This window comes from Lontra canadensis, unplaced genomic scaffold (assembly GCF_010015895.1).
Source record: "Lontra canadensis isolate GAN:19392208 unplaced genomic scaffold, GSC_riverotter_1.0 scaffold8, whole genome shotgun sequence".
In the NCBI taxonomy this organism is placed as follows: domain Eukaryota; kingdom Metazoa; phylum Chordata; class Mammalia; order Carnivora; family Mustelidae; genus Lontra; species Lontra canadensis.
The window spans coordinates 27208007-27220680 of record NW_022631002.1 but is presented as its reverse complement, the minus strand read 5'-3'; the positions used below and the strand labels follow the sequence as shown (position 1 = coordinate 27220680).

The following is a 12674-nucleotide window of genomic DNA, read 5'->3' as shown; positions in this document are numbered from 1 at the left end:
GGGGGGGGAAGCAGAGAACAGAGCCCAAGTTCAGGCCTCCTGCAAGGTCCCCAAGGCCCTAGAGACAAGGAGCCAAGGCAGGGGAGGATGGTGGTCCCTCCTTGTTTGCCTCTGCCCAGAAATCTCAGACCTGCTCTCCCTCCCTCCCTCCCTCTTTCTCCCCATTTCCACTTGAGATCTCCTCCTGCAGTTGCCTCGCCAGGTTTCCTGAGACTTTCCAGAGACCAGCCAGTGGCGCCGGTCCGAAGTCAAACACTCAGGGCTGCAGAGTCAGCCCTTGGTCCTCCCCTCAGGGTCCCTGAGTTTGGTGTGGGCGCCATTGCAGCATCTAGCTTGGCTTCCCTTTGCCAGTCTGGCTCTGCAGGCATAAGAAATCTGGTGGATTCCCACCCCACCCCAACACTCACACTCACACTTACACACACACACCCGCCTCCAGTTAGTGAGCTCCTTGGAGAGGGGTGGAGCTTGTGCGTCTGCCTACTCCTGGCTCACGTAGTTATGTCCCACTTTCTCTGAGTGCTGTCCAGAGCCCAGCACTGAGCCAAATAACGTGAAGAGGAAGCGAGTTGGCTGGGCTGTGGTACCTGACTTCCAGGGGCTGACAGGCTGGTGGTAAAGACAGAAAATTAATAAGCAAGTCTAGCAGGAGATGATCTCTGCTTATTGTGGTTCTCAAAGTGCAAAGCATGTTTTATCACGACTCTATTAGTTGTAAGTGGCAGAAACCCAAGTCAAATTAGGAGAATGATTGGGCTCCTGTCACTCAAAAATGTAGAGATAGGATTAGCTTCAGGTATGACTGGACCCAGGGGCTCAGATGATGTCTCTGGGACTTGATCTGACCCTCGGATGAAGATCAGTTTCTGGGGCTATTGCGCTATGATACTGGAAATGCCACTGACTGTCGCTAAGCTGTCACACGCAGCCTTACTCCTGCTTTCCAAATCCTGGTGCTGTGTCCTCCAGGGCTCAGACCTAAGCTGTCACAAGAGCCTAGACTCCCCTAGGCTGCCTCTCCAACCCCTAACCGGGGGCACCTGGCTGGCTTAGTCAGTAGAACATGTGACTCTCAATCTCAGGGTCATGAGTTCAAGCCCCACTTTGGGAATGGAGCCTCCTTAAATAAATAAATACATACGTACATATGTACCTACATACATACATAAATAAAAATAACCCTGACCAGACGCCTCTTTTCCTTGCCCCACACTCCTTGCACTGATACCATAGGACATGTTCTGATACTCACTTTGTGTGTGAGATCTCTGGATCCTCTGGGAGCCTGGATACAGGGATCTAGGGCAGAAGCGGCTCTGCCTCTCAGCATCTGTCTGGTAGTCACGAGTAGGGTCTCGAATGCCACTCTAACGCTTACCAGCTGTGTGACCTCAGGTAAGTGGCTTAGTCTCTCTGAGCTTCGGTTCTCTCATCTGTAAAGAGATAATAATAGTTTTCATCTCCTAGGATTGTTTTAAAGATTAAATGAGAGGGTATGTGTGAAGCACAGAAGGCAGAGAGTAAATCCCCCAACAACTACCGCTGTTCTTTTTTTGTTCCTTGATACCAATGAAGGAAATTCTGTTTGGGGGGTTCTGGTTTTAGAATGCAACTATCACTACTCACAGCTATCATTTATATATACTTACTATATAGTAGGCATTTTGCATTTATTCCTCACAACAGTTCATCGCATAGGAGAAACCCAAGACCTGAGGGTTTAAATCCTTTACCAGTGACACCCAGCTCATCAGGATAGAGCTGGGGTTGCCCACATCTGTCTGGCGCCTGAGCCCAAGAAGTCAGCCTCCCACTGCTCTTCTCTGCCTCTCGGATGACATGGGGAATAGAAAATAAAGGGGTCTCAAGTGAAACTTTTAAGGATATATGACTCAAATCCCTGCTGAGGGTGCAGGGTTGGGGGGAGAAGATGAGGAAGGTGGCATGAAAGCAATACTAGGGCTGACACTAAAAACATCAGTGTTTTTGCCTGAATGATGGGATTACTAATAGTATGTTTTGGTTTGGTTTGGTTTGGTTTTGGTGTTGTCTTATATGGTCCAACTTTCCTTACTGGTAGTAAGACCAATATACTTACTACTTGGTAAAAGCCAACATAAAATTCTACCCTGAAACAGGAAGCCCGATTTTAAGCTACTGTCCACCCATTTGAACAAGTAATGGAACTAGTAGTCATGATTGGAGCAAGTTTTCCCCATATTGCCTCATTTCTTTAAACCTCCCATGAAGCTAATTTATTTTAGCCCCCAACCCCCCGCCCGGGCACCAGGCTGAGACCTTCCAGGTGGTTTCCCACTCAGTCCAGCCCAAGGACTGAGGTGGGGTAGAAAAGTAAAGAGCCCGTGCTCTATTCCTGGACTGAGAAGACATTAGGCCAATTACTTAATCTCTCTCAGGCTCACTTCCTCTACTGTCAAGTAGGTATAATAAAAACCTGGCCTCCCTGCCTTAGTAGGTGCTATCATGACCAATACTAATAGGTGTATGAAATTATAGTTGTGTCCCAAGTGGGGGTAAGTTCTGAAGGCCACCAAGGGTCTCGAGAGTATTCCCAGGATACTGGTAAGGCCTGCTGGTCCAGAATGATGAATCAAAAACTCACTGTACTGGCTTCCTGGAAGAGAGTATCATGGGGAGTCACAGACCCCAGCTGCTCGTCTCAGGTCACACAGCATGTCCCACCCTCAGAGGGGAGTCTGGTCTTGGAGCTTGGGTAACAACGGGCTTTTTTATATAGCTTTTAAGTTGTCTAAAATTTATATTATATGTCTTAACTTACCATGCTGTACTGTTAAGTGCTTCGTGTATATGAATTTTTCAACAGTATATTTCCATTTTATCCCTCCCATCCTCTGTGCTATTGTTGCGTAAGTTTTAGTTTTACTTATGTTATAAATATCACAATACCTCTTTTTTAGCCTTTTTCCTCTCTTTACTTATTTTGGATCATTTCCATTGCTTATTGTTCAAGGTCACTAATCCTCTATGGGCTAATCCCATACAGTGAAATTTTTATCTCAGATATTTCATGCCTAGCTGTTCCATTCTGTTCTTTTTATGTCTTCCATTTCTCTACTCATTATGTCCACATTTTTCTTTAATTTCTTGAAAATATTTTAAATGGGTGTTTTTAAAGTCTTACTAGTTAATTCCATCATCTCTGTCACTCCTGAGTCTGCTTCTATTGACTGATTTTTCTCCTGCTTGTGGTCACCCTTTGCTCCTTTGCATAGCCAGGAATTTTGTACTGGATGCGAAATATTAAAAATATTATATTGTTAGGTGTCTAATTTTGTTGTCCTCATTTAAAGAGTGTTGCACTTTATTCTAAGACAAGTTACTTGTGGGTCAGCTTGATGTTTTTGTGTCTAATTTTTGAGCTTCCTCAGGGCATGTCTGAAGTAACTTTTACTCTAGGGCCAGTTTAGCCCTACTACTATGGCATGAGCCTTCCGGAGTCTCTGCTGAGTGTCCTCAGGGTTTAATAAGGGCTCTCCACTCTGCCTGGTCAGAACTTGCACATCTCCCAGCCTTGGGTGAGCTTTGGGAGGTGTCCAGCTTATAAGCTCCCTGATGCTTGCTTCTTGCTGACTCATGCAATCCCACCCTATTCAGCCCAAGACTCAGGGAGATGCCTGTTCATGCATGGAGAGCTTCTTCTCTCTCTCTCTGTAGTTTTTTTCTCTCTGATGCTTTGCCCATGAAATCCCAGCTACCTCAGCCTTCCTGAACTTTGATCTTTACCTCATCAACTCAGTAAGACTGCTCTGCTCTGCTTGGGCTCTCCCTCCCTGCATTGAGGGCTGATAAATGCCTCCTAAATGGAAAGCCATGGCAACCAGAGGACTCAACATGTTTGTTTCCCTTGTCTCCAGGATCGTAGTCCTGTACTGTGCCTGAAACTGCTTGTTTCATATATTTTCTCTAATTTTTTAGTTGTTTACAGTGGGAGCTAGCAATTTCCTCTAAGATCCCTCTGGGGTAGTGCACCAATGATCCAGTCTGGGTGTGTCTTCCCTCTAGAAACTTGTACAGAAATGGATCTAGGGTTAAAGAAGTCTAAGAAAAGTCAGAAGGGTCATTCTGATTTGCTTCTTAGAGAAACCCAAGATAAAGACTCACCACCCAATATCAAGTCAAATTTTACGAGAATTGTTAGTGTCCATCAGCTAAATAAAATGTGGTATATCCATACAATGGAATATAAGTGGGCAATAAAAAGAGATGGAGTACTGGAAAATGCTATAGCATGATGAATCTGGAAAGCATGGTGCTAAGTGAAAGAAGCTAGTTATGAAAGACTGTGTAGTGTATGATTCCATTTATATGATACATCCAGAATAGGCAAATCTGTAGAAACAGAATACAGATTAGTGGTTGCTTACTAGGCAGGGGGTTGGGGAGTGACTACTAATAGGTAGAGGGTTTCTTTTGGAGAAGGACGAAATGTTCTAAAATTAGACTGCAGTGTTGCCCAAGCTTGTAAATGGACTAAAAAACATGAACTTGCACATTTCAGGTGGGTGGATTGTATGGCATGTGAATTATATCTCAGTAAAACTCTTTTTAAAAAAAGATTTGCGAGCAATTTCCTTCTGCGCTGAAGGTAATGAAGGGATGGGAAGGTGCTGTGGTGGGATGGAAGAGAAGCCTCACCCCTTAGATTGATGTATGTCCGTACTGGATGGAGTATTCAATCCTGAACAGAAACGCATGACCCGTGAAGAGTGTGCACGGTTATCTTGGGGGTGGTGGTGGCTCCTGTCCGAGGTTAGTCTTCGACACCATTCACTCCTTCTTAATTACTTCAACTGGAAGAGAATCCGTGCCAAGTTTTAGTTTTATGACCTCTTCCCAGCCTTCTCTCCTCTCTGGAACCTGGGGAGCAGTGAGCATGTATTGAGTGACTACTGTGTGCAAGGAGAAGGGACATTAGGGCACATCTAGCCTTACCCCTGACCTCAGAGGATCCTGAGAACAGGAGAGCAGAGAGTGTCACATGGCCTCTGGGAACTGTAATGTCACCTATATGTCCCCTGTGTCACTGTTCAGAGCCACTAGAATAAGGGTGACATGGTAGTCAAATCCCAGACGAGAATGGAAGAGCAGGTGCACCCTTTCTGTGGAGTCTTCCATGGTCAAAGATGAAGACGGTTCATTTAAGTGAGTCCTCTTACCTTCAAGCACTGTGAGTTTTCCCTGAAAGAAAAATTATTCGTTTGCAGGCTTTTTGCAGGGGTCTTTATCAACATAATTCTAAGTGGAAATTTAGGTTAAGACCCTGAGCTTTGCTTAAAAATACTAACGGCTCACATATATTGAATTCTTACTGTATACCCCCCCCACCCCCCCACCGTTCATAGGACTTTCAGGTACACTCAGCTCCTTGCTGACGCCATCTCTCTCACTGTGTACAAGGAATGGAAAAAGACTATATTTCTTTTTGCCACTATTCTGTTTTCCTGCTGAATTTTCAGTAATTCAGGTAGAGTCTTCCTTCAGCTCAGGAATTCCGCATCCAGGTCGGACCCTACCCTTGGCCAGCTAAGCCAGCAGGTTGGCCCCAGAGGCTCGACAGGTCTTGGGCTCTCGGTGCCGAGTGAGGACAGTACACTCATCAGATACGGCCTGTGTGCTTTTTCTCTAGGATCATCCACGAAGATGGCTTCTCTGGAGAAGACGTGAAACAGTATAAGCCTGTTGTCTACAGCAACACCATCCAGTCACTGGCAGCCATTGTCCGGGCCATGGACACTCTGGGCATCGAATATGGTGACAAGGAGAGAAAGGTAGGCTGCTGAGCCCATGGGCACTGTAAGGAGAAGGCCTGTCCTCCTTATAATGTCGGCTGCCTCATAGAAACCAGAAGAGAGTGCTGTCTATGATAGAGAAGGCTACTCTCCAGCCCAAGCCAGTGCACCAGTCAGCCTAGCAAATTCGGTCAAACAGGGGTGTAGGTGCTGGGCACACCTCCAAAGCAAAGTCAACAACAAAGACGACAGCCTCCAAATGCCAGGGTTTATTCTGCATATGACAGAGGGTTGCTGATGTCTTAAATTGGGACTCCCGCAGCATTATACAAGTACTTACCCTTGGGCAATTAACTTGAACCGAAGTATTTCTCAAACCAGACGAGAAATACCTGAGCACCATCTCCCCTCCTCAGGAGAGCATCCCTTGCCTTCTTGGGAGCAGGCTGTAGCCATTTGGATTTGACTATCTATCTCCTCCTTTACACCAGGGGATGTGTTGTCTGCCTCTCCTGGGTGAGCTGGAGGGCCTAAGGGGCTCTCCTTCCTGTAGGAAGTTGATATCCTAGAACAGGGACTGTTTTACTTTTTTTTTTTTTTTTTTTAATTCCAGTGAGTTAACATACGCTGTTAATAGTCATTTCAGGTGTGCAATTTAGTGATTCAACACTTGCATACAAGGGACTGTTTTTCAGTTGAATTCCCAGGTGTCTGATAAGTGGTGAATGGAATAAGTGTATAAAAGCCTCTTATTTGCAAACATTTGCATTAACCATAAGACTGAAACATATACAGCTATACTTGGCAAAACTAAACAAAAGAGAGAGGGAAGGAAGGAAAAACAGTCTTAGAGAATTCTATCCAGAAGTGGCTCTATGTCCCCTGGTGAGACTGTGAATCCCAGCAAACCTTTCCCTCTGTCCTGGAGGGCAGAGAAGAAGAGCAAATGGGGAGGTCTTTGAGTGCCGAGGCCCACGCATCAGAGCCTTTGGATAGAGAGAATTCATCTCTGATTACTGTGTGATTCAGTTGTACGTTGTACGTATCCTGTCTTTGCTAAAAAAATCATCTCCTTCCCAGAGGAAAACTATCCTTGCTTCTGGGTCTGATGAGGACCCTTTGATAGATAGCTTTAAGTGTAAAATTCAATATTTTATGCACAACATTCTAATTCCATGGGACCGAGTCATGCCAGCTCTGGCATGGGCTTCTCCTCCTTGCGGGGGTGGGGTGGATGGGGGGTGATTTGTTGATGGAGGGTGTGTCCGAGGCCAGCCTGGGCCAGGGAAGCAGGGCCCCTCCCACTGCTCCTCTGGGAGGCCGAGTTCTGCAACCAGTTCTGCAGAGGAAGCTCTTCCCACTGGGGGGACCGGCTTTGGTTTCGGCCAGAGAGCCAGGGCCCGTGGAAAGAGGGGTACCACTAGTGCTTGTCTTATCTCCATTACATATAAGCCGACAGCTTCTAGTGGGCCAGGCACTGTGCTGGCTGCTGGGGATCCAGGAATGAACCCAGTGGGGGTGGCACACCGAGAAACCAGGCATTTAGTGCATACATACTCCCATCATCAGAATCAGCCTAGCAGGTTACAAGGCTCCATTTCTTTTAATAATAGTAATGGTCACGGTGATAATAGAAAGGGCTGTCTTTTATGGCGCACCTCCTTGCTGCCAGGCTCTGCGCTGAGCATTTTACATATGCTAACTCATTTTCATTAACTCGGGCATGAAAACCCAGAGCAGGAAATGCCTGGTGTGATCTTTAGACAAGGACAGGCCATGGGCCTCTTGGCCAGAGGGAGAACAAGGTACCTGAACCTCCATCCCCCAAATGACAGCGACCGTGCAAGAGGCACATGTGTCCACAGCACGTACCTGCCGCACAGACACACACATATGTACGTCCACGACCCGTGTGCTCTTCCAAGCGGGTGTGTGCTCACTGTCATGCCTGCCTCCCAACCGTTTCCCTCCCAAAAACTTCCTGCCCTGACCAAAACACAGAAATTCATTCTGACTTTGGAATTCTTTTCTCCTTCAGTTCTGAAAGCACGACTTATTCCTGTGGGATTCCCGTCCCCCGCCCCACCATTTGATTATGCTGAACAGAGAGGTGATTGCTTGGGAATCGCTGGGAATACAGTGTATCAAGGATGGCGCTGGGGACCCCTGGGGCCTCTGTGGGTCTTTCTCTTCTTTGAGGTTTCCCCCTCAAGACAGTCATCAAGCAGGGGGCCAGGGAAGGTAAGAGTACAGAGGGACACCAGGAACAGAGTGGAGATGCCGGGAAGAGTCTGCTGGACATGGTAGCATTGGAGGCCAGTCCTGTTAACAGTGGGTGCATCACAGCAGGTGTCTGACCCACCCCAAGGGCAGCACCAGCTCCTCAGTCACAACCCTCCTGGCTGACAAAGGCCTCCAGGCCCTTGGGCACCTCTCTGTTATGTCCCCTGTGAGGAGCAGAAAAGTTGACCCAAGACTCAGGCCAAAGTGAGCCAGACATCTGGGGAAGGTATTTTCTGGAAGTGTGCTGGCATGGATTTACCGTCTGGGAAGCTGAGTACAGGGATCCCTATACATTAATCTGGGTTGGGGTGTAGAGGCAACTACTTCAGACTGAAATCTTCCCCTGGACGTGGAAGGGACATTTGTGATGAAACCTGGCTCTGAGAAGGAGCCAGCCATGCAAGCAGAGGGGAACAAAGTTTCCAAGTAAGCACCAAGGCACCAAGGTCCTGAGAAAGAGTGGGCTGGCATGTTGGAAGAGAGAATGCCTGAACCACACCCTGGGAGGTGCTGGGTACTGGAGAAGGTACTGGACGTCTTCCAGTCAGATCTGCCTACAGCCAGCCAGATGGTGTCCAGATGCCCTGACCCAGGGCTGGGTCTCCAATCGCTTTCTCTTTCCTCTCTCGGGTCCCCAGGAGGGGCCGATGTGGAGGATCTGCTATTTGGATGTTGTGACAAGTGCCCCATACAGAGCAGATCCAGATTCATGTTTTGGCCTCCAAAGACCTCCTTTATTCTCTTGGCTTCTCCCCTTCTGCCCTCCTCCCCTAACCCATCATGAAATATCTAGAGGAAGACAGCCCCACATCCAGAGTCTGCTTGGGCCAGCCAGTTTTGCAGTCTCCATACAAAAAAGCATCTAGAAGCTTCCTTGCTGTACCTCATTAGAACAGGTGTCCCTGACTTCTCTTGGTAGCTGGCTCATCACCCCTCCTGGCTCCCCAGTGGAGGGAGGAGCGACTGCTTTCTCCTTCAGCCTCTCTGTGCATGAGCCCAAGCCTGAAGAAGCCACTACATGGAGGCAAGCATCCGGGATCCCCTTACAGCAGTCTGGGGCTTCCACATCCCATGTCCCGGGCACATCAGACCACAGACCCTCTCCCCAAAGACACCACTCACTCGTATGCCTCCAGGCCTTAGTTCAGGACATACATCTGCTTCCAGTGCCCTTCGCCCCTTCTCTTCCTCCTGGAATTCCTCCTGTTGAGTGAGGCCCAGCTTAGCTCCTTTCTCTTCCATCCCCTTGACAGCAGAACTCAGCTCAAGGCTTTCCCTCCATTGAGTGCTTACCCATGCACCGGTATGAAGATTGGGTATGTTACTCTTTCCTTAGAGCTGCGACCCTTGTGCTCTAGGGTGATCAAGATCCTTTTGAGCAGCTAATGAAAGCAGTGAGCCTTCTCTCCAGAACAGTGCACACATGCACACATCTGGGAAATCCCACATACAATTTCAGGGGGCTCTGGCACTCATAAAGCCTGGAATAAGAACTCCTTCATGATTTTACGTCCTTCTGCCCATAGCCTGTGTCATTCATCTTTCAGTCCCCTCCTCACACAAACAACCTGCACAGGGCTCAGAATATAGTAGGCCTTCACAAAAAGCCCCTTGAGTGAAATGACATGTCTCAATTCCTCAGCTGTCACAGAAAAAAGGAAAAGTACCTGTGATTCATCACTAAATGAGCAGATACTGACTGAGTACCTACTATGGGTAGGCTTTGAGCTAAGTGTTCAGAGGTATGTGACACAGAACCTTTAAGGAATTGATCTTTAAGGAGTTTATTTAAAACATATGAACATATGGGAAGGTGGAAAAAAGAGAGAGAGGGAAACAAACCATAAGAGACTCTTAACAATGGTGAACAAAGTGAGGGTTGATGGAGGGAGGTATGTAGGGGATGGGCTAGATGGGTAATGGGCATTAAGGAGGGCACTTGTGATGAGCACTGGGTGTTGTATGCAACTGATAAAACACCAAATTCTACTCCTGAAACCAATATTACACTATATGTTAATGAACTATAATTTGGGGGAAAAGGGAGTTGATCTCCTTGGGAAGACAGGGCTCACAAGCTGAATGCACTCAGCCATCACAAGGCAGTCAGGGAGAGCCTCTTAGAGGAAATGAGGCTGGCACTGACCTTGAAGCAGGGGTGTAGCTTGACAAGGGCAGATATGGGTAAGGAAAAGGACTTGAAGCAGGAGGAACAGGAGTAAAGACAGTGGGTTGGTAGTGACCAAAACAGATCTGAGGGACAGAGAAGGCCAGTGGCCAGAACGGAAGGTTAGGGTATGGTGAGGTGTGGGAGAGTTAGAAGATGCAGTGGGGTCCAGACTGGGGGGGATGCGGGAGCTTGGAAGGTGCACCGAGGAGGTTGGGTTTGATCCCGGTGGCAACAGGCAGCCATTGTTAGATTTCTGAGGATTTCTGGGGAGGGGTGGGATGAAAGTGAGTTTTTAGGAGAGTCTCATGATGGCCTGTGTAAGGGTGGAGGGATTAGTAAGAGGAGGACTGCAAGTAGGGAGGAAGGCTTGGGAGCTACAGGGAATGACACACATGCAGAGCTCGGTTCTCCATGGGGGTTGGAAAAGAAGGGGAGCAAAGTGATGTGTGGTGATGAGAGGAAGGGGAGAGCCTGGGATTGATGGGCTGCTGGGGCAGAAGGGTGAGGATCTGGAGACTGGCTTACTGAGCGCGAGTAAAACCTGGAGCAGCAAGCAAGAGATGGGGCTGGACTGGGCCCAGTGTGCTGAGTCTCCTTGCAAACTAGTGCGGTGCCCGGTGGGAGTGATCAGCAAACAGATGGATCAGAGAACCAAAGCTTTAGGAATTAAAGGTGGTGATAATAGTGACTTCTGGTCTGTATATTTCAGGACCCGGTTTAAACAGTTGACATTATTTACTTAATCCTAACAACCACCTGTGCAGTGGGTGCTGTGGTTATCCCTTACAAGTGAAAAAAATGAGGCCGGGGGGCTCAGTGACTTGCCTAAGGTCCTTCAGGCAAAATACGTAGGTATATGATCTAGATAGGACTTCCAACAAAGCTGTCGTCCCTGTGATTCAGGTCCAGAGCAGAGTCCCATTTAAAGAGGCACAGCAAAATCACGCACAACAGATCTTTAAAAGAATCTCAATTCTCTATCCTAAGTCTCTCTAAAAATATGAAAAGGGACCCAAAAGACAACTCCCACTCCTGTTTTTCTCATATATCCTTTCCCGTCGTCTTTCTCTTGTCTGCCCACCCCCACCATCTTGTGCTGCCCCCCTCAAATTCTACAGACACCCCCTCTCTACTCCCAGCCTTCAAAGCTTTCCCTCCTTTGGCCTCTTTCTCCTTCTCTCTCCCCCCCCTTTTTTCTCTCTCTTTCTTCCTCTCCTCTCTGCTGGGAGGAAGAAGTTCCGTCTCTTCCTCTCCTCTCTCCCTTTTTCCATCTCTTCCTCTCTTTCCATCTCTCCTTCCCCCAACCACCTCCTTTCTCCCATCCTCTCCTCCTCCCTTCCCTTCCTCTGCTTCCCTCTGCTCTCTCCCTCCTCTCACGCCCCACCCCTCCACCCCGCTCATTATCATGTAAATTGTCTTAACCTTTGTTGCTGAGTCTCTCCCCTTCCTCTTGCTTCCTCAGTTCTCAGCCCAGGGCCTGCATCTGCATCACAAAAGCAGAGAAACTTGTCTGGCAGAACTGGCCTGAACTCAGACACTAAAAGAAAGAAAAGCTGGGGGAAACTGGACAATTACAGGGTTAGAAGGTTCTCTTGGACAAGTGGGGGGATGGGGAAACAACCCCATGTTCACAGATTTTATTACATACGTACATATGAACATACGTAACACTGATGTGCATGTCTGTGTATACTTAGGTATGTAATACACATTGTAAACTAGCCGGGCAATAGGAAGAAGTAATGCCTTGAACTTGTAGGAGACTGTTTTCAGCGGAAAATACTCTCGTTTTCATTTGTTCACCATCTGTACAGGTGCATATTTCTCTCAATAAATTATGAACTTCTCAAGGACAGAATAGAGATCTTCAGTACAATGCTTGACATAAGAAGTATTCGATACTGTGTTCATAGTCCAGCTGTACCACCAGCTCTATGGCCCTGGGTAAATTATTGAACCTCCTCAGTGCTCAGTGTTTGCATCTTCAAAATGGGCATAATCCTAATACCTTCTTCATTCTTCTGCTATAAGATTAAATGAGATAATGCTTGCTAAGTGTTATGCCCGAGTTTTCGCATCCGGGAGACCACCAAGGAGCCAAGCACCGATGCACTCACACGAGGGTTTATTTGACAAGCTTAAGCTTGGGCCCAAGTATACCCGACACAGCGGAGTAGGGACTTGGACCCCGAACCAGATTACAGTCAGAATTTTTAAAGGCAGAGTAGGGGTGGACTCGGGTGGGTGAGGACAAAGGGGATTATGGATGATGTAAGTCTCCAAGGACTTTCAGAAGCAAGGTCTCCAGGACCTTGAGGGGCTAGCTATTGTTGGGAGAAAGGTTATTTATTACCAATAACAAAAATCTTCTAGTGAGACCCTTTAAATGTGTATCAGTGAGCCATATGCTTGGGAATGATTCTCTACACTATCTTGGAGGTTTAGAGATA

The 12674-nt window shown here is 47.4% G+C and overlaps 1 protein-coding gene across 2 annotated transcripts in view; it reads left to right on the top strand.

Moving 5' to 3' along the window:
* The window catches only part of GNAO1 (G protein subunit alpha o1), a 162522-nt gene that overhangs the window by 77407 nt on the left and 72441 nt on the right, over window positions 1-12674 (top strand). For both annotated transcript variants that reach the window (XM_032854439.1, XM_032854440.1), the window contains exon 3: window positions 5669-5810. In XM_032854439.1, the coding sequence (XP_032710330.1) occupies window positions 5669-5810 (142 nt within the window). The remainder of the gene's footprint in view (window positions 1-5668; window positions 5811-12674) is intronic.